Source organism: Gopherus flavomarginatus, chromosome 25 (genome assembly GCF_025201925.1).
Source record: "Gopherus flavomarginatus isolate rGopFla2 chromosome 25, rGopFla2.mat.asm, whole genome shotgun sequence".
NCBI classification, from domain to species: domain Eukaryota; kingdom Metazoa; phylum Chordata; order Testudines; family Testudinidae; genus Gopherus; species Gopherus flavomarginatus.
Window position 1 is genome coordinate 13,989,961 of NC_066641.1, and position 20,921 is coordinate 14,010,881.

Below are 20,921 nucleotides of genomic sequence, written 5' to 3' on the forward strand. Positions count from 1 at the left end.
AAGCTTTCAGGCAAAATGTCTGACTTCAGAAACACACAATAAATTGCCTGCTGTTCGGAAAAAAACATTCACGGGTAGGACACATCTCCTATTGTAACCCAACAGGCCACTAACATGCAATTTCCATTCACTGTCTCCTTTCTCCCGGTGAACACTGAATAATGAAGCGAACAGCAGTGGGCACATGCCTGCACGGCACTGATAAAAACGTACACAGAAGATAATAGACCCAAACATTTGTGTCCTTAGCAGCTGGGGACAAGGCAGCATTGTCACCAAAAGCAACCACAATTCAGCAATTTATGGAAACTAACTCCAAAATGAATTAAGATACTGTAACAGAGCAGGGCAGATTCATTTGCACGGCAATTCTGGGGGCCAATTTAGGCAGCTAGAGCTTGCTAGGAAGACCTAGACCCTCCAACCCCCCTCTTTAGGGAGAGGGGAATGAGGCTGTCAGAATTCAGAATCGAGGGCAGGATCCGTGGATGAAAACCCACCAGGCTGACACTAGGGAGCAGAGGCTCAGTAGCAAATACGCTGAAGCTCCATCAGGTAACGGAATTTGGTCAGGAATGAGTTGGAGTTTAACAAGGGCGCCCAGCGCTTTGCCATCCTGCGCAGAAATCGAACCAGCGTTACAGTGTAAACAGCTAGGTGATTTTACTCCAGGCGTGGCCTTGGTGAGACGGGGCGGGAAGGGCAAGAGAGTACACGTGTGAGCAACAGACAGCCCATGTGTGAAAGAAATGAGATAACGGTGCTGGAGAGACAAGAAGAATGCGCACACATGAGATGCGCGTGAGCATTTGGGATAGTGAGACAGAAAGACACTAGGCGTGAGTGTGTACGAGCGAGATGGAGCATGAGCACTTGTTGTGCGAGTGCATTTGGGGCTAACAGGCTGATCCTGCCTTAGCCACTGGAACCTGCCCTGCGAGTTACACAGCAGCATGTTCCCAGTTATTCGGTGATGAGGCCGTCTGAGGATGCAGACAAGTCGAACTGGGACTCTGCTCTGAGCCAGCCTCCTGCAGGGTTTGCGGCCGGGGGCTGCACTGCTCCTCTGGTGCAGGCTCCCAGGGACTATCCACATTGCAGCAGATCGCTGAGTTGAGTGCATCAAACTCTCCTCAGAAAATGCGCCAGGAAAGCTCCCAACTGGCCTTGTTCTCTGCCCTGGGACCATCTGCAGGAGGCGTCGAAGGACGAGCCTTTTCTTAGCAATCTTCCTTTGTCACAGTAGCTCTGGTGTGTTGCATTTCATGCTCCCTAAATCCTGTTGGGGTCTGTCCTGCTGCCGTCCCTCTCGCTGACTTTGGGACTAACTGTGGAGCAAGGCACCATGCAGTGAGAGACGGGGCTCAGAGACGTGGCCTTTACAGCAGGGAGGCTGCTCTAGCGAACAGGGCACCAGGGGGGTGATCCGTCAGGCTCCCCCAGCCTATGGGGATGAGGGGCTACCTAGGTGCTGAGACAGAAAGTCTGCCATTCGTTTTGGGAGCCGCTGGGCTTCCCCTGCCCTCCACCAATTACCTTGTCCCCTGGCACCACAAGGCCCTGCCCAAACGCTGGGCTCAGCATGGGCACATCGTGGCTTTCAATAAATCCAGGAAATTCCTGCCCTATTCCTCCGTCTGGAGAAGGGAAGCAGCGAGCGTGCTAGCACGATTACTGAGCCTCAGCTAGCAGAAGCAGAGCATAACGAGGCTCTGAAGGAGCAGGAGCCATGCGGCCGCTCATTAACCCACCTCGGGTGCTGGCCCGAGGCTCAGTTCTCCAGCCACACCGGCAGGGAGATTACTATGGCGTCTCCCTGCCTTTGCAACTGACAATATCTGTTTGGGCAGGTGCTTGTCATGTGCGAGATCTAAATATTGCGGGAGGGGGAGGAGACACAGGTATGGGTTGGCAGAGGGGACACTTGGCTTTCGAGCACACAGGCTGCAGTTAGAGTTTGACAGATGCTTTTTAAAATAAACAGAGCTTTGTTTGCAGAATTTAGGAGATTAGCCTGGCTTTGAAGGGCTGGTCTATAGGGGAAGGGGACAGTTACACTGCTGTAGCTACCCCGGTTTCACTCCCCACGGGGGATACTCTTATCCCAGAACAACTGTCTTTTTCTCAGTTTAGCTCAAACCCCTTCCCAAGACACGTAAACTAAGCCAGACAAAGGCCCTTACAAGGGACTAAGAGTGTCCACATGGGGAATTAAACCAGTATGACTCCAGTTCCCATTGTGACGTTGCACTCCATGTGTTTTATGGAAATAGGCTTATGAGTGTGAATATGATGTAACTGGAATATGCTTCATGCCAAAGATCTCTTGTAAGGTATCATAACAAAGCTTATAATATATTGAGTGTGTTCATCCTATTTGTTTGCATGTTTTATTTCTCTGTCTGGAGTTAGGAGAATAACATATAAACTTGTGTTACTGATGCAACATATTAAGTGGAAGCCATTAAGGATGCTTCAGAATCAATGACTTGTAAATGGTTCTGTTTACTTGCAAACCTTCCTATGTACGTGTGCGCCAGCCCTGGAAGAACGGAGGCTGGGGTCTCACAGGACATGTGATCATATCACCTGATACTGGAATCCATCTTAAATCTGGTGCTTTTCCCTTTAGGAGAAGTGGGGAACCAGAGGGACAAAGGATTCCCGCCTTGTGCCAAAGATATAAAACGGGATGAAGCGGGACAAAGGGGCTTCCAGTCATGAGAAAGCCCCTGCTGACCACCTGAGATGTCTGCTGGAACTAACAAGGACTCTACCGGGGAAAGGATTGGGCCCAGACTAGGAAGGAGTCTAGTCTGTGAAAGAAGCTTATTGGACCATCTCTGAGGGTGAGATTTACTTGTAATCAGTTTCTTAACATATTAGGCTTAGACTAGTGTGTTTTTGCTTTATTTTGCTTGGTAACTTATTTTGTTCTGTCTGTTATTACTTGGAACCACTTACATCCTACTTTTTATACTTAATAAATCACTTTTGTTTATTAGTAAACACAGAGGAGGTGACTAATACCTGGGGGAGCAAACCGCGGTGCATCTCTCTCTACCAGTGTTACAGAGCACAGATGATTTATGAGGTTATCCTGTATAAGCTTTATACAGAGTAAAACGGATTTATTTGCGGTTTGGATCCCATTGGGAGCTGGGTGTCTGGGTGCTGGAGAGAGGTGACCTGCTGAGCAGTTTTCACTGGAAGCCTGCAGCTGATCACTTCAGCCAACATGGAGCAGGAAAAAAGCCCACAGGAGGAGCTGCTGAAGGAAGGGAAATGCAGAAGGAAGAACAGAGCAGACATGTAGAGACAGGGAAGAGGGAGAAACTGGAAAAAGGAGGATGGGAAAGCAGGAGAAATGAATGGCAGCACAGCCGTGGCCTAAAGCCACCATGGTGCCCTTGGTGAACGACGCCCAGTGTCAAGCGCCCAAAAATCATGAGATTGGGCTAAAGATCATGAGATTCGAAAAGATGATAGACACCAGGTTCTGATTCTTTGCCTTCTGGATTTTGCACAGCCTGGGGTCCTAGTTCCAAGCCGAGATTTTCCCATAATCCTCTGATTCCAGGAGCTAAAACACCACATATTGCAAGATTCCCGATAAATCCACCAGGGTTGGCAACACAGTCTGAATGGGACAATGCCATGATTCCTGCCAGGTTAATTACTCCCTCAGGGCCATATTCTGTCCCTTGTTCTCTGTGCAAGGCTCCTATCAACACCCTGGAGACCACGATGAGGAGCATGGAGCCCATCTGGGGCCCAGAATGACACACTGGGATTTGGCCCTCTGCACACAATGAGCATTACAACCCTGAGCTAGAGCAAAGAGATTCAAGTGAGAGGTCGAATGGTCAGTCAGCTCTTCACAGAAGGCTGCAGAGCAAATCTGAGCTGGTCATTAACAGTAAGGCTGAATCTAGTGTGGCCTCCCAGGTGTTCCAGACCAGAGAACCTCACCTCTATCTGCTGGGGATCCACCCAACTTCTGCAGCCTCTGATTTGACTGAGAATTTCCTTTTAAACTTCTAATCAGCTCCCCAACCCAAGTGATTGGTCGGGTACAATTCATTATTGCTGGGGACGAATGAACGTGACCTTCCTCCCCTTGACAAGATGTTTGATTGATTTGGAAGAAAAGGCTAAAAAAAAAGCCCCCCAAGCAACCCATCCAGCACATCAGAGCTCTGCAGCACCGAGGCAGCAAAGATTACATTCAGCTCCCGAGGAACACAGACAACTGCACGGGCTGATAAAGCAGCTTAAGTGTGCAAGCCAAGAAGTGAGGCAGCCGGAGCGGACCTGAGTGAAATGAAGAGCAGTGGAAAGACAAAGGAACAGACGTGGCAGCTCCACTGTACAGAGAGGGAGGGTGCAGCTGCCAGCCTGCCTCATGGAGCCGCACCGATCCTGTGGAGAGGAAGAGAGGGGTGAAAGAACGAGGGTGGAGGGCAGCAGAGAGGGGTAAATCCACCTGCAGCACCACGTGCACGCGGTATGCCCAAGCCGCGGCCGTGCCTTGGAACATGGCTGTGGAAATGAGCCCTCTGACGGCACCGTATAACAGAGAGGGTGCAGCGGAAAGGGAAAGCGGCTGGCTTTACAATTTGCTGCCCTTCCATAATAATAAATAATTAGCTTCTTTCACCAGTAGATCTCCAAGCTCTGTAAAGGACGGCAGCATCATTGCCACCATTTTACAGATGGGGAAACGGAGGCACAACAGGATGCAGTGACTTGCCCAAGGTCACCCAGCAGGCCTGTGTCAGAGCTGGGAATAGAACTCAGGTCTCCCATGGCTCAGTCCTCTGCTCAAACCACTAGGCAACACTTCCTCCCATTAAAGCTAGGGAAGCCATTGAACTCTGCAGGGCTTTCCTGCTGCAGGAGGCTGGCTGTGATGAGACACCCGCCGCCAAACCTGCCCTTCCCAGGGAGGAAAGGGGGACATGACACAAAGAGACAAGGTGATAATGACCAACCCTATTTTGGGAGGAACCCCTGGAGGGGATGAGTGAACCCGTCTAATGGGCTTATCTCCCTTGTGGTGCAGGGGACTTAACCCAGGCCTGTTTCCATGCTACTGGGCAAATTTACCCAAGCTATAAATGGGTGCGACTCCCCTGCAAGTGCTTTCACATGGCCAGGATCTGGCCCACACTTTGTAATTGTATCTAAAACTATGTGCATGGGGTTTAGAGAACTCTGCTGGGCCTTGTCTCTGCTAGCAAACTGGAACCGGTCTGAGGAAATCGATTTAAAACTCAGCTAGTCAAATCGGTGCAAACATCTAATGCAGACGCACTTCAATCTGTTTAACTCCGTGGTGACTTGGCTTGTGTCGGAATGCAGGGGAATGTGGTTTATATGTACGTACGTTAGGCCGGGCTTTGCACCAATGTCACTAGATCAGTTTTTAAATCGATGTCATGAAACCGGTGCATGCCAAGAATGCCTCCGTTTGCTGTTCCTCAGTGTGTGAAACCCACCCACAAAGGCCAGCTGCTGACCTAAGCACGACTGGGCTTCCGCTGCACTTTTCCAGTATAGACGAGGCCTTAGCCGTACTGGGACGGGCCCAGGCATCAGGGCATTTCTTTATTCCAACTCCCTTTGAAAGGCAAGAGAAATCCCCTGGGGCTTCCCTATGTCCTGAGAACCCCTTCCACCCCCACTCCCCCTTCTGCTTTCTTTCTGGATGACCTACTCTCAACGGTGCAAAGGAAGCAGAAACCTTCTGCAAGGCTGGACTGGAAATACCCCCTGCAGGTACAGAGGCAGCAGAGCTGGCTCCCACCTATCTAGATACTTAGCTGACACTCGTCGTCGTACCTCAGGAGAGCACTCACCATCACTAATGGGTTTTGTCCCCCCAGCACTCCCAGGGAGATCAGAGTGTATTATCCCCATTTCACGGACGGGGAACTGAAGCACAAGGTAGAGGAGACTTGCCCAAGGTCACATGGGGATTCTGTGGCAGGGCCAAGAACTGCAGCAAGATCCCCGGAGACCTGGTCCAGTGACCAACCCACTAAATCACCCTCCCTGCAGCCCCCAGCGCAGTGGTCACCTCGGGGCAGGGAGGGTGAGTGTAAAGGGGCCCAGCTGGTGTTGGTGCTTAGCCATCAACAGCTGCTGCATTCTCTAGCAGCCAGAGCTCCTGGGCTGGGACAGCGATGGCTCTGGATAGCCCCCTCCTCGGCTGTACCCCACGTAAGCCGCTGGCAATGGAGGATCTGGCCCACTGTCCGCTTATGGGAAGGAGCCTGTTCCTTCCTCGTCTCCAGCACAAGATGGACGATCCGGCTGCTAAGCCCCCTCTCCCTCGGCACTGCCCGCCCCACCCCTTCCAGACACAGCTTACCGCGGAGTTGAATCGGAGGTGGCAGATGTTGCAGGAGATGAACTGCTTCTTCTTGAGCGGGGAGGGGACGCCGAAGGTGTGATTGATCACGGCCTTCTGCACGGGATCCATCTGGAAGGGGAGGGAGGGAGGGAGGGCACATGGTTACTTGGTGCTTAATACTGTGCTTCGAACACAGGTCAGCAAAGCACCCCAGTCTCGGCTCAGGAGCAGCACACGCTGCAGTGCTGCAACAGGGACATGCAGAATCCCTGCCCAGCCAAAGTCCTGGGGATCCCTTCCTTCCTCGGCTACTGCTGACGGAACCTGCCAACACCTAGAACATGCAGCTCCTGTCTCTGATTTAGCTTAGGTCCCCTGCGCTCTAGCAGGGAAAACAAGGACCTTTCGACTCAGGCCTCAGCAGGTAAAAGAGCATTTCAGCTCCCCTTCGGGGGAGGTCTGGCACATGCTGTCCTCCAGGTATTGTCCGGGCAGAATCCAGACTTGTCCCCATCCCCCCATGTCCAACACACCAGGAGGTTCCGCCCGGCAGTCCGAATGTTCCTACCTCTTATCATATTGTTACAGCAGGAGCCCCAAGAGGGCGCTGTTACACAGTCCTGCAAGATCTTTTCCTTCGCCTGCCAGCGCGTACAGTCTTTGAAGAAATGCTGCCTCATTGTTTGTTTTACGATGCCCATTCATTCTTTCCAAGGAGCTGTAGCAAGCAGCAGGAGCCTTTGGTCCCTGCCTCAGTCTCTCCAACTAAAGCCAATTCTCGCTCTTGGGGATCCAGGCCCTGGTGTTGGCCCGAGCTTTCAGAGAGCGCGGCTGTGCCTGCATGCTGTTTGTGACCACCTCTGCTGAAGGACTAAGGCACACGGTGTAACTAAAGCACCTTACACTAAGAAAATGTGCAGACTTTGCATCGCTGGTGTCTCTCCATTGCAAACCAACCTGCAGGGCCCCATGACCTGCACTTGCTCAGCGGAGGGGTGACAATATTTCCTCTCCCTCAGCCTCCGGAGCTTTCCTGCTTTCTCCTGGCTATTGAGTAACTCCACCCCTTCCCCAGTACCAGGAAGAAATAATTCCTCTTTGTCATGATTTCACCCACAGATCTCAACGCCCGTTAAGTCCCAAGCCCCCTGAGAGCTGGGAATCATTACCCGCCATTTACAGAGGGGGCAAACAGAAACACCAAGAGTGAGTTTTCCTTACGGACACATAGCAAATTAGTGGCAGTGCCAGGACTAGAACCCAGGAATCCTGGCACCTACTCCCCAGGGTAACTGTTCAGGGATAGATCCAGGAAGCTCTCAGAGATTCTCCCTCCTCTCTGATCCCTTCTCCATTCACCACAGATGTCAATGTCATGGATGGCAAATTATCGGTTTTTATTTGAGGTCCCCAGCTGCTCTCCTCAGCAGCCAATGAAACAGGTGCGTTGCCAGATGACTTAGCTGGAACCTCAGTCACTGAAATAGGGTCTCAGTGTTTGGACCCGGAGGCGATAAAAACGAGTCACCAGCCATTAACCCTTTGTTTGCTGTTAATCGGTGAGTAAAATTCAGCCCCATGCAAGGCCAGCAGAAGACCTAAGCACTACAGGGTTTACACGGTGCCTGTACCTTGTGCTTTGCCCTCTGCCCTGCAGCGAATCTCACCCTAGTGACAACACTTCACTCTTCTCGCAAAGAGGTGTAGCTGTGACACGCTATGAGAAGCAGACCCACTGATGGGGGTGGAGCTCAGAACAAGGAACCCTGCAAATTCCCTGCTCTGACGCCTAGACAGCTGCCCAGCCCACAACTAATGTATTCACCGAGCCGCCAATTCTGGGAGCATTTCGACAGATTGCTGCCATTGGGATCTAGGCTGAAGTACTCAGATGCAGGGAGGGGAATCCCTGTGGGCTAGCTCACAATTGCTCTGTGCTTCAGTTCCCCAGCTGTAAAGTGGGGGTAGTAACCCTTTCCTCTTCCCCCCTTTGTCTGACTTGTAGGTACTTTGGGGCAGGCACTGGAGCCCTCTACAGGTAAGGAAAGCGCCTAGCACCAGCCAATCTCGACTGGGGCCTGCAATATAAGAAGTCATTTATTTTTCATGCTGTATCAAACTATTATCACAATTATTTGGGAACATTTTTTTATTGGCCATGGAGTCCCGTGGTCCCTGGTATTCCACAGGGCGCATGCAGTTACACTGCACAGAACTAGAACAATTCTAGCTATTTGCAACGGGCTGTGTCTTTCCGTGAGACGATTCATCAAAGGGCAGTGGTTGTGAGACGAGGAAGACGCACACAGACTAACGGCAGCCCCAGTGGGTCTGTCTCTCCCTGACGCTCAGCGTCATTTTATTCCTCAGCTGGAGCAGTAAACTTATTCGAAAAGCCATAATTGTTTTAAACAAAACGCATTTATTAAGGGGGGAAAATAAGAATAATCTCTTTGTTGGAGTGCAGCTATAATCTATAATGCAAGGATTGTTTCGCTACCCGGAGGCATAGGAAGATTATCTTATCTGCGTCCTGCTGTCAGTGGAGCCTTGGGTTTTCAGGCGATCGTATTTCTCTGCAAAGCTATTTAGTCGCAGAGACAGGTGCATCAGTCTTCAGGGCACATGCCTGGACAACAGAGCCATTATCAAGACCCCAAATTCCATTCCACGAGTGAGCAGAATGGTAACATCGAGTGATTAATGAAGTGCCTGTTTGCTATGAAATTTTACTCACTTATCTGGAATATAAATGAAGAGGCATTTGGGTTCTGATGGGGGAACCATACGCCACTAGTGATGACAAAGACGCTGCTCCACCTCTGACAACGAACACTGCGGTGCACTCACAGCAGCACCCACACAGTGCAAAAAACAAGAGGAATCTCTCTCCTCCATGTAGTGCTGCATCAAGGTGCTGTGTCCATGCTGGTCCCTTACTGGAGTGGCCCAGCATTTTAACTGCTGTTCTGCCTTTGAGGAGCTCATCCCCCAGGTCTAGCACCTCAGGAGGGAGCCAAGAACCGGAGAAGCCAGGAGGAAGGTGGAGTGGAATTTACAGGTCTAAGAAGATGCCATGGGTGGGAAGCTCAGGAAGGTGGCAGATATTTCTTGGGTTTGGTGGTTCTAGGCAGCACTGCCCATAATTAACTCAGGATGGGCTTGGGTTGAGGCATTGGACTGGGACTCCTGAGATCTGAGTTCCCACCTCTGCCACTGGCTTCCTGTGTGATCCTGGCTGGGCAAGTCGCAGAACCTCTCCGGGCCCCACTTCTTCAACTAGAAAAATATAATAATCCTTCCACTGCCTGGTCCAGCAGGACTGAGAGCTCCTGAGGGCAGGGCCAATCTCCCACGACGGGGCTGTGCGGAACCCAGACCCATGGGGCCCTGATCTCCGTTGGAGACTCTAATTGCTACCATAATACACAACATGATAACCGCAAATCACAGCCGAGGATTTCACAGACATTTAGGAGAGTCCCAGGAATGGGACACTAAGACCTGGTCACGCCCTGGAAAAACGTTGCACCCTCAGGGCCATAGTTAGGTCGACCTGACCCCTTCCATAAACGTGGTGGGGTCAGCGAAAGAATTCTCTAGTACTTGGGAGAGGCGGATTAACTTCATGGATGGAAAAACCCCTTCTGTAGGAAGCATCTGCGCCACAGCAGCCCAGGGACAGTGCCAAAGTGACTGAATCTAGACATAGCCTCAAGTAAAATGAGTTGAATCCAAAAGCGTGAGTGTCCGAGTGCACAAGTGGGCCCACTAGCCCTGCACTGGTTGGGAAAAATGGAATATTTAAGAGTCTGTGAAGGAAACAGATTCTTCCCTCCCATCAATTTAAAATGCCCATGTGAGACTATAGGAGCCAAACCTGTGAACAGACCAAGACACAGTTCAGAATATAGTCTGGAGGTTGCTACTAAGGTGGCTGAAATATACCTACTTTTGTGTGTGCAAAATTTAGAAAGAAACAAAAGATTGTAATTCTGGGGAAAGTTTTTTGGTGAAATATTCCATTTTTCCATCGAAACGTAATCCAAAATTTGATGCCTGCGCTCTTCCCCCCTTTCCACTCCTTTTTTTCACTAGAAGAGCAGGAATATGGAAAAACTGAAAACCATTACGCTGAATTTTAAAAATTGAAATAAAATATTTTTGTTTCATTCTGATGAAAAACAGGCGCATTCTGAACAAGCCAAGAAAATTTTTGAATTGTTCAAAATCCCATCTTTGGGGGCGGGGGGGAACACCTCAACCTTTTGATGACTAAATGTCAGCCAGCTGCAGGCATCACACCTATGTCCTGCCATACAGGGATGCAAGGAGGGATGGTTTTGTGGTTAATGCTCCAAACTGGGCACCAGGACTCCTGGGTTCTATTCCCAGCTCTCCCACTGATTTGCTGCAACTCACTTCCTCGTCTGTGCCTCAGTTTCCCCTGCTGTAAAATGGGGATCGTGACACTGCCCTGCCTCAGAGAAGAGCTACGCCGTGGAAATTCCTCGATGGTTGATAGACACATGGAGACTTGAGGCTGGAAGATGGACAAATGATTATTATTTTTAATATAAAAGTACCAGATTTTGATGCCCGGCAAAGCTTTGGGCCAGACTCCCAGTGGGTTTAAATGGGCATTCTTCCATCGACTCCAACGGCGCTACACTCATTGAGACCAGCGGAGAGAAAGGTTCAAGGGGCACTTGTTAAAGATTGTTCAACTATTTAATCAGATGGATTAATAGCAAAGGGAAAAACCCCAACCCCTGGGGAGAGCAGAGCTGATTGGCTCTTTATTACTATGCTGAACCTTCTGAGGGGGCTGTGATGAGAAGCAGGCTTCACACCACAGAGAGAAAAGGGTACTAGACAATTTGGTATTTTAATGATCAAGGGTCCTTGATGCTTATGTGCTAGAAGTTTACATGCCTATTAATTAACGCTAAATTACAGCCTCTCAGAAAGCTTCACTTTCCATTTTGGACTCTTCATATAAAGTATCCTCCATTAATATCAAAACCAGAGGACATTTTAACTGTCCAATCAATTTTTATTCAGTTTATATTCACTTTAATAGCGCTAGTCCGTCATGAATTCATTCAGCCTCTGCGGATGGGTCCTCGCTGCCTTTCTAACCCTTCGAAGCCCCAGTCTGCAGCCATGAAGGGGCAATTAAAGAGAAGTTACCCCTCCCCAGACGGATTTTTAAACTACTTGTTTAAGGCGATGAAACTGACGATCCGTTTCCCAACAGGTTGGGTCATCACACTGTCCTACAACCTCATCATCATCACGCTCCTTTCTGGTGTCTTCCCATCACCCATCATGTGATCTCCTGCCCTCACTGGCTGGGTTCTCTGAAAGTAACAGGAGAATGGCACATCCCAAAGTCATTGCTTCACATTCCCAGACATCTCTGGGGAAACCACAGAGCTCTTGGCAGCTCTGGGTACCGGCTGCACAACAGACATTCACCTGAGCTTTCCGTTCTGTTCCTTAGCGCTCACAGTCTCCTACACGTCCCGCCATGTAACGCTCTGCCTCACTGGATCTATGTCATATGAGAAACGACTAATAAACAACTCTGCCAGTAAAGTTCTGTTATACAGAGGCACTACTGGGGCAGGACTCCTGGGTTCCACTCCCAGCTCTGACAACGATTCCCTGTGTGACTCGAGGCCAGTCACTTGCAAAATCTGCCCTTGTGTAGAAGAGCCCAGCGTGGATTACTTACAGCCAGGTTAAAGGAGCCTGAAAACACCTCACACTGTGCAGGGAGTCAGATTTCAGAGAGGATAAGCACCCACCCACCACTGCCTCTGACGCTACTGACATCAGCTGTGGCTACTCAGGATTGCTCCAGATCAGACCTGTTAGCCCCTCCGCTTTAGACTGCCCCATGTGTAAAACGGTGGCAATGACATCCAGGCTCCTATGGGTATTTAGAAGTTTAAATGGTTTGATTAATAGATCGCTAGATTGCAAAGCCGGAAGGGATCACTGGGATCATCTAGTCTGGCCCCAGAGCGTCCCCAGGCTAATCCCTAGAGCAGAGCTTTCAGAAAAACAGCTACTCTTGATTTGAAAACGGTCAGTGATGGAGGATCCTCCACGGCCCCTGGTTAGTGACTCTCATTGTTCAAATGTTCAGCTTTGTCTAGTGTCAACTCGCAGCCACTGGATCCTGTTAGACCTTCTTCTGCTAGACTGATGAGCCCATTTTCACTTATTTGTTCCCCAGATAGGTGCTTATAGACAGCAATCAACTCACCTCTTCCCTTTGTTCACATCAATAGACTTAGCTCTTTGAGTTGATCGCTGTTTTCTTATTCCTGTGGCGCTTCTGTGACCCCTCTCCAATTTATCAACATCCTTCTTGAATGGTGGGCACCTGAGCTGAACACAGGGTTCCAGCAGCGGTCGCACCAGTGCCGAACTCAGAGGTTAAATAACCTCTATGCCCAGCCAAGATTCACCTGGTTATGCATCCCAGGATCACATCACCTCTTTTGCCACACACCATCACACGGAGCTCTTAGGTTTGAGGCTCCTAGAGGTGGCTTCTTCTCCTCTCCCTGATGGCAAGTACCTCTGAGCGCTGTATGTTCACTGGGTGCTGCTCCCATCACCATTCACCTGCAGAATCAGGGAAGGTGTGTGAAGGGAAGTCAGTCTGTGCCTGACAACCCATATGATCCATCATCTCTAATGTGGGGCTCACTGCAGCAAGCCAGCCATTCTGCCCCTGCACCAGCTCGGGGAGCAGCACTGAACTGGCTAACTCCAAAGGGACCGTTCACGGCAAAACCTGCATGGGGCAAGGGAACTTTATCCCATTTCAAGAGACCTCGTTTCTAGACATGCGCTTTGGAAAGTGCAGCATGAAACCGCTGCCTCGGCCATTCCCGCAGCCGCTGCCAAATCCCATCCAACGCTGAGTGAGATCAGACCCAGCTGACCTCGCTTGCTAACTCGTTTCATTGTTTTGGACGCAGAGATGCAAAGATTTCCCAGAATGCCAGGACACAGGTCATGCTCTCTGGTTACGTGAAGCTGTTTGCAGCAGTAAGTCTCATAGGTACTATGGGATGCCACCTGTCCCTTCCCTCTGTTGACTTACTCTAGCCACATGGCCTCTATTACTGAGGCTCTGAGCATTTCACAATCTTTTATATGCATTTATCCTCCTCAAGCCTCCCGGGAGGCAGGGCAGTGCTAGTCATCCTCATTTTCCAGATGTGGGACCGAGGTACAGAGGAACTAGACCAGGGAATTGGACCCAGGTCTCCCAAGTCTCTGCCTCGCACCCTAACCACTGGGCCATCCTCCCCCTTTAGAGTCCTCCACAACAATAAAAACTTAACTTACATCTAGCGCTATCACTTAGCTGCGCAAACACTCATTCGTTCATGGGAAGTAGGCTGGCCAGAATTATCCCCATGTTACAGATGGAGAAACTGAGGTACAGAGAAGAAAAGTGACTTCCCTCCTCATAGAGGAACAAACCTCAAGAACAACTCTCCATTCTAAAGCCAAGAATTATTGCAGTTGCAGATGCTGAGGGTTTCACAGCTGTTTCACCCTCACCATTTCTTGTATTCAAAAGTCAACTCTAACGTCGAGTTTTGAAAAGGCGTTCGGAAGTGGGCCATGCAGTGCATAGCTGTTCTGTGGAGCCTGTACAGGCTAGTCACCCGCTTGCACTGCAGATATCGAATGACACTCTGTCTCTGCATCTCTTTGTTCCATCAAGCAGATCTGCAGAGAACAGTGTGTTTTTAGCACACACAGAACTTTGCTAGAAGCACAAAACAACTCCTTTCGGTGGGTGACGCTGAATGGTTTCGACAGTTTGATGCCACCTGAGTATTCTTGTGCTTCTACTTAAAAAAAGTATTCCAGTAACTTTCTTCCAACTTTTGCAGTCACAGACATTGGACTGGAAAAGCCCTGACATAACCCTGGCTAGTATCCTCCCAGTGCTGGATTGTACCCCCTACAGTCTATTCCCTCTGGCATCAAGAACTCCTTTGGCAAAGTAAAATGTGCCATAATGTACTTGTCCTGGCCTATGCTAAATACAGCTCTGCTGAAGAATCTCTGCATTGAGAGCATACGTACCAATTCCCAGGGCTCAGGAGTGTCTGGTCTGATGCGATTTTCATTTACATATTCCAGCAGAATTAATTGGAATGCATCAGGAGCCTTCTGTCCCCATCTCCGGAGAGAACTCACATGAAAGCAGAGAGGTGATTCTGGGTACGGTGCATTCAGAGAGCAAATGTCTCTGCTTTATAGTCAGTTCCTATTGACTCAAATTACTCAGTTTATCCCGGGATGTTCCTCCTGATATAAATAGAGATCTCCTCGTTGAACTTCCTGCCAGCCACCGAGGTCAGAAATGGCAATTCAGAGGGACAGCGTCAGTTTGGACTGTGGTTTTGCAAGACACTGTTAGATCTTGGGGAACTCAACGCAGGCGCAGCCAGAGCCAGAGCGTCCCCTCCCGAACACGAGTCGCTGTCTATGGGGCAAGAGCGCACAGCTCGGGAGGATTCGCTTTGCTCCAGAGTAGAACATCTGCTGGGTTCATGAGAGTCTTGTGACCTGCCCAGCATACAAAGGATTCAGCTCTGCAGTAACAAGCGACTCTCCCTCGACGCTGTTCCAGTGGGGGTGACTATTACAGAACATTTCACAGGACGGGGCAGGAGCAGGGCCAGCACATGGGCTTGGGGTCAGAAGGTGCAAGTTCACTGACTGAAGTGGAGTTGCTCTCTCCTTGCACCAGCTCTGAATACGACCCAGGGTAGCTGGAGATCTGAAATTTAAAGCACGACCAGCTTTTCTTTCTTCCCTTAGCGTACACTTGAGGCTCAGCTGCCAGATGGACTCGCTGAGCTGTCGCCATGGCAGATTAGATGGGAAAGGAGATAAGGAAACACCAGCCTGACTTCCCCTGGTGCAAGGAAGCATTAAATGGAGGCTGGAGTCCAGCAGCCCTCCAAGAAAAGGCCTTTGCTGTCATCCTCTGTAAAGCCGCCTGCCTAGATGGGGCCTCTGAACTTTCTGCCCCCGACCCTTGGTCGGTGAGTCATCCCTCACTTCTTCTGGGTGGCCAAATTCCTCTTTATTCCTGCTGCAACTAGGCCTTGCCTCAACTCCTGCAATTCCAGCTTGAGGACTTCTTCAGCCTCTGCTCTGCAGCCGGGACGTCTCAGCTGCTCCAGGAAGCCGGACCGTTTCCAAACAGGTCCTGTCGCTCCACTAGCTTCCTCAACTCCCGCTATGCACAGAGGGAGCGGGGCTGTTTCAGGGCAGCCCAAGAGGGTGTAACAAGGATCCCCCCTGCCAGGCCCAAGGACTATCCCATTGGACAAATGCCACGGAAGCACCTTCGGTCAGGCCCAGAGGAGCAGCCCTCCTCATATTACTCAATAGGGGTCCATGCGCCCTGCAGCGGGCATGTCTGGTCTGGCCAAGCAGTAACCGCAGGAGGGTGAAAGTCATCCCAGGCGCTGCGCCAGCACTAGGCTGATGCACCACATAAGGGCTGGAGTCTGCGAGGTGCTGGGCACCCGCCGTGGCCCTGACTGCTCCAAGCTCAGAATATGCTTAAGAGTTTTGCTGAATCGAGGCCAGAATGTGCCGCACCTTGAAGGATCCAGCCCTGAGGATCCCGTAGGCCCTGCGCTGAGCCTCTGCACCGGCGTGACCTTGACCCAAAAAGCAGCTGAAAATCACCTGAAATCCGACAAGCTGAAGGCTCAGCCTTGCTGAGCTGGACAGCTGGGAACCCGGATGCCATTTCTGCTGCACTCTGCATAGGCCTGCTCCAGCGGCTCTCTCCTCTCTGGAACAATTTTCTCCAGGTTAATTATAGGAATCCGTATTTTGTCCTGCTAGATGGTGCAGAAGATTTTCCACCATTCTGTTCTGCAGCGAGTGCGGTGCTGGGTCTGGGGATGGGCGGACGCCCCTGCAGCCTGGATTCCTCTTTGCCCAGAGGAGGGACAAAGCAGGTAGAGAGAGGGCGTGCCTCCTCCAGGCTGCCCTCCAAGTCCTTATCCCTGCCTCGGAGCCACTCTCTCCAAGGGGCATGGGCAGCTGAGTCACTCTGGCCCCATCAGCCACACGGCAGGTGGGAACGACTTTCACAAACTCCCAGCCAGGGTTGGATTTGAACGGGTCCCCTAGAGATGTAAGATTTCCAATGAGCACAGACAGCTTTATCACAGGTTCCCATTGCACTTATAGCTACTTATGCCCTGCACAAATACGCACACGCATGGCAAATTGCTTAGTGTGATCCTATCTCAGCCCGGTGTGGAGCAATTGTCTCTGCTGAGTGAAGGGACCTTGCCGAGGTGAGCCCACCAAAGAGGTCAATGGAATGTCACTGGCTCATGTTGCAGGCGAGGATGGGGTTTCCAGCAAACACGGGAAAGGAATTTTCAAAAGCTTCATTTAAAAAAAACAAACAAACAACATGACAACAGGACACATGCTACAGGGGAGGCGGGAGGGCCAGCCAAGGAGCATAAGGAACAGACTGGGTCAGTTCAGCTGCTGGCTCCAATTGCTAAAAAAAGGAACATGGGCAAAAATGGCCGTTAACAGCATCGGCAAAACCATCTTCTACTGTATCCCTGCACTTGAGGCCTAGAGAGGGGCTAAAGCGGGGATTTTAAAGGGTCCCATGGGAGTTTAAGGCTTGAATCCCAAAGTCAGTGGGAGTTGGGAGCTTACCTCCCCCTAACGTCTTTGAAAATCTTCCCCTAAATAAGCAGCAATAATCACGTGCACTTCCACAGCGTGTGTCATCCCTGGACCGCAAAGTAATTTACAAACCGAAGGTCAGTGTCGCCCTCTCTGCCTAGGAGAGCGGGAATGAGGCACAGCGAGGTTCAGAATCCCCCCATGTTGTCAAACTCAGAGGCCTGAAGTGATGTATTTAGGTACCTAAGTAGCCACATGAGAGCAGCTTCATTTTCCTCTGTGCCGAGCGCCCAGGGCTCCCAGGGAAGTGAAGATTTCAGTGAGTAACTTTAATAGGTTACACAGCCCGAAGGAACCAGTGCGATGGTCTAGTCTGACCTCCTGCATAGCACAGCCCTGCAGTCATTCCTGTTTCAACCGACATCTCTGCAAAGTTTGGTCTAACTGACTTGCCCACATTCACCCTGCAAGCCAGGGGCCGAATCTGGAACAGATCTCAGGTTTTCTGCCTCTGTACTCAGCCCATTAGACCACAACCTTTCCTCTTCAAAGAGGTGATTCACCAGGTCTTTGTATTTCTAAGGTCTATTATTCCAGCAAGTCAGAGACGTAACAGACCTATTAGGTCAAGTTCGTCTCCCAGCAAGTCAGGACAGAGTCCCCAATGGAGGATGCAAAATTGGAATCGGCTTGATCACGCGCTGTCCTCCAAGCACAATCGACCCACACACTCTGTTTCCTTTTGGGCGTCCATTCACATGGTGCATCCCCATGGAATCCCTTGCGCCACCACTGCAAATACCAGCACAGATTCTTCCTTACAGCTGGTTGGCAAATTATTCCCCTCCCCGCCCATGAAAAGTTTTAACGAAAAAAAACAAACACGTTTTTTGACAAAAACATTGTAATTGAAAATTTTCATATGAAATCCAAAAATTTAAAACTAACTTTTTTTTTGGGGGGGGGGGGAGATGTTAAAATCTCCATTTAGTTGAAAAAGCCATTTTCCAATGGAAAAAAGGTTTAAATGGAAATGTTTTGTAACCAGCTACAAGAAGAGGCCCCTGAAATTCCCGAATGGTTAAGGGGGCAAAGGAGGAGGAGATTAGAAGCCTGAGACGTTATTATACAAGTATCACATACCCGAGGCCTGGGCTCGCCTGCAGATTGACTTTGACCGTAGTAAACTAACAAGAGACATTCTGCAATAAGCAAAGCAGGACTGACGACAAAACCTGGAGAGGTGGCAGCTGACGGATTCCTTGTACCCTTAGATGCTCTTTTCTGTGTTTAATCTCATAAAACTCCCCTCCAAAGCTATTTTATTGCCATTGATTCTGGGAGCAAAACCCAATTGATCTTGGTCGAAATGAAGCATTTTTTAAATGTCTGTTTATAATAGTGATGAATGGAGCCTTGTGGGATTGATCTCAGATGCACCCGTTTAAAAAAAGAATGTGTCTCTCCGTGGTCAGTTTCAGAGCCCTCCTCCTTCTGCAGCAATAGACCGACGGAGTGCTCTCAAATGCGCTTCCCTTCAGGTTAAGAGTGACACGTGCACTAATTCGCGTGGGCAGTTTATGGCTCAGAAGACCCCTTTAGCAAAGCAGGAAATTAGCTGGGCGGGTGCGGAGAGTGGTGAACCTGTGATTGGCAGCTAATAGAACAATAAGGGAGAAGAAATTTACAGGACAATGGGACTAATAAGAACAAGGCAGTCTGGGTCAGTGGGTAGGGCCCTGCCTTGGGGCGCAGGAGATCTGGGTTCTGTCCCCTGCTCCGCCATTACTCTGCTCTGTGACCTTGAACGAGCCATGCTGCCTCTTGCCCTTCCTGCGACCCATTCAATACCATCTGGCACTGAACTTTGCCAGCCATGGTTACAGGCAAAAGGCACCTTCAGTCTGGCCACCCAGGTGTCTGATTCAGCCGAGTGTGTATTCATACGGGGTCAGGTTTTCACAAGCTCCCATTGCTCTTGGCAGGAGCTGCTGAACTGCAATCTGGGCCAAACCACGGGAGTTTAGTGCTTCTGAAAACAGCGGGTACCCAGAGGCCAAACCCTGCTGGGAAGCGAGCCCAGCTCCCTCCAAAGCCAGATCCCCAGGATCCATGCCCTGAGTCCACCTGTGCTCGCCTAGAGCGACTGGTATCACGGGCCCAACCAACAGTTATTCCCAGCCCACCAGCTGCTCCCTGGCTAACGTGCTGCTTTTCATCACATCCTCAGTTTTGGAGTATTCCTCCCCCACTCCCTGAACATGGGAATCACTTGATGGGGTTACACTGTGAGCAGTGACGGGTTGACTGTCCTTGCTGGCATCCCCCTCCCTGTACCCTGGTGCTGCTGCATTTCATACATGAACACACGGATCTCACCCCTTCCAGCCTGAAAGTTCTTTGAGCCTTGTAATAACTCACCGTGTTGAAGTTGGGGAACAGGTTGAGTGGAGACGTCCCATTGAGTCTAAAGGTCAGGAAGTGCTTGATGTCCAGTGGCGGGTGTAGGGGTCGCCCAGGAATAGACAGCGATGCTAGGAGGGGGCTGCTGTGCCCAGACGGACCTACACAGAGAGGGAAGGAGACACAACGCTGAGATTTTTCTTAATTAAATCACCCGGAAAAGGGCAAATGTCAACTCTGAAATTTTGAATTAAAATGGTGTTTTGGCTTTTTGGTTTCAAATAACTGAAATTACACAATATTGACATGAGAAGGGAATTTTTTTGCCTTGAATTGGTTCAAAATGTCCCACAGGGAAACGTAAAGATTTCAGACCACCAGCTTTTTGTTTTAAATGTCTCATGTTAAAATCCCAGTTTTCCCAACTGTCTCTAATAACCCTGACAATGCTCACTGAGAAATACAGGTGCCTCTTCCCCTCCAAGGGGATTCTGGGTAGCCACAGGGGAGTGCTCTCACAGATCCTGATGCAGGACTGGGGCCTCTGACTGTAGGCTGCTTGGGGTGGGGACCTGGATTTTTTTTGAGTCTTATACAGCTCCGAGCACATGGACAAGCAAAACTATAGACACAACATGGCAATAAAAGCAATGTGGATGCAGAGGCAGTAGCTAGACTAGCTAGTCACAGGGAAGGAGGGAGGTACATGTCTCCTGGCTCGGCCATTGTGCTAAGATTGTCAAAGGAGTTTGAGTTCCAGTGGGTTTTGAAAGCCTCATCTGAGCTTTAGGAACTAGGAACAGCCTCAGTTCGCCGCTGCCACTGGCTAGGATTAGAAATGCAGCTGCTGGTTCTCCTGCTGCCTCTCCCCAACCTCCCTCACTGCTCCCCACAATGGGTTATTAGCATCTATAACAGAAACAGCCACATCCCGAATGCCACGAACCAGCTTCTCAGGCTGCCGCACGCCTTCCCCCGCAGATTAACGGTGAGCGCCAGGGCATGATCTAAAAATAGTCCAAAGTAAAGTTAAAAAATCTCGTAGGAACTGGGGAAAACCGAATTGGTTCCAAGCAGCCAGAGGCTCTTCTGGAACCTGAGTAGAAACGGGATTTGAATAACCAGATCTGAGCTGAAAGACGAGTATCACATGGCATCAAAATCAAAGTCACTGCCCCTCACTCGTCAAACCTGCTTTTCCTCCCTTTGCTTTGCCCCCTACTTTCATTCCTTTCCAGCAGCTCTAAGGCTGAGGTTCTGCGTGCGGCTTAAGGCCCAGTGCACAGGACCTCGCCATGCCACCCTGGCGGGAGGCTTTGCTATCAACACACCAGGAACAGGGCTGGTAATTCCAATTATTCCTCAGCTCAGAGAGCACCTGGGTCTGAGCACGAACAGGGAAGGGGTGTGAAGACTTGAAGGCGCCCGGATTTCC

At 50.2% G+C, this 20,921-nt stretch overlaps 1 protein-coding gene across 5 annotated transcripts in view; it reads right to left on the minus strand.

The window, feature by feature from the left end:
• LOC127040445 (zinc finger protein 385C-like) overlaps nucleotides 1-20,921 on the minus strand; it is a 153,301-nt gene that overhangs the window by 18,853 nt on the left and 113,527 nt on the right. For all 5 annotated transcript variants that reach the window (XM_050934608.1, XM_050934607.1, XM_050934609.1 and 2 more), the window contains 2 exons: nucleotides 19,505-19,647; nucleotides 6,377-6,487 (listed from right to left, as the gene is read on the minus strand). In XM_050934608.1, coding sequence (XP_050790565.1) covers nucleotides 6,377-6,487; nucleotides 19,505-19,647 — 254 coding nt within the window. The remainder of the gene's footprint in view (nucleotides 1-6,376; nucleotides 6,488-19,504; nucleotides 19,648-20,921) is intronic.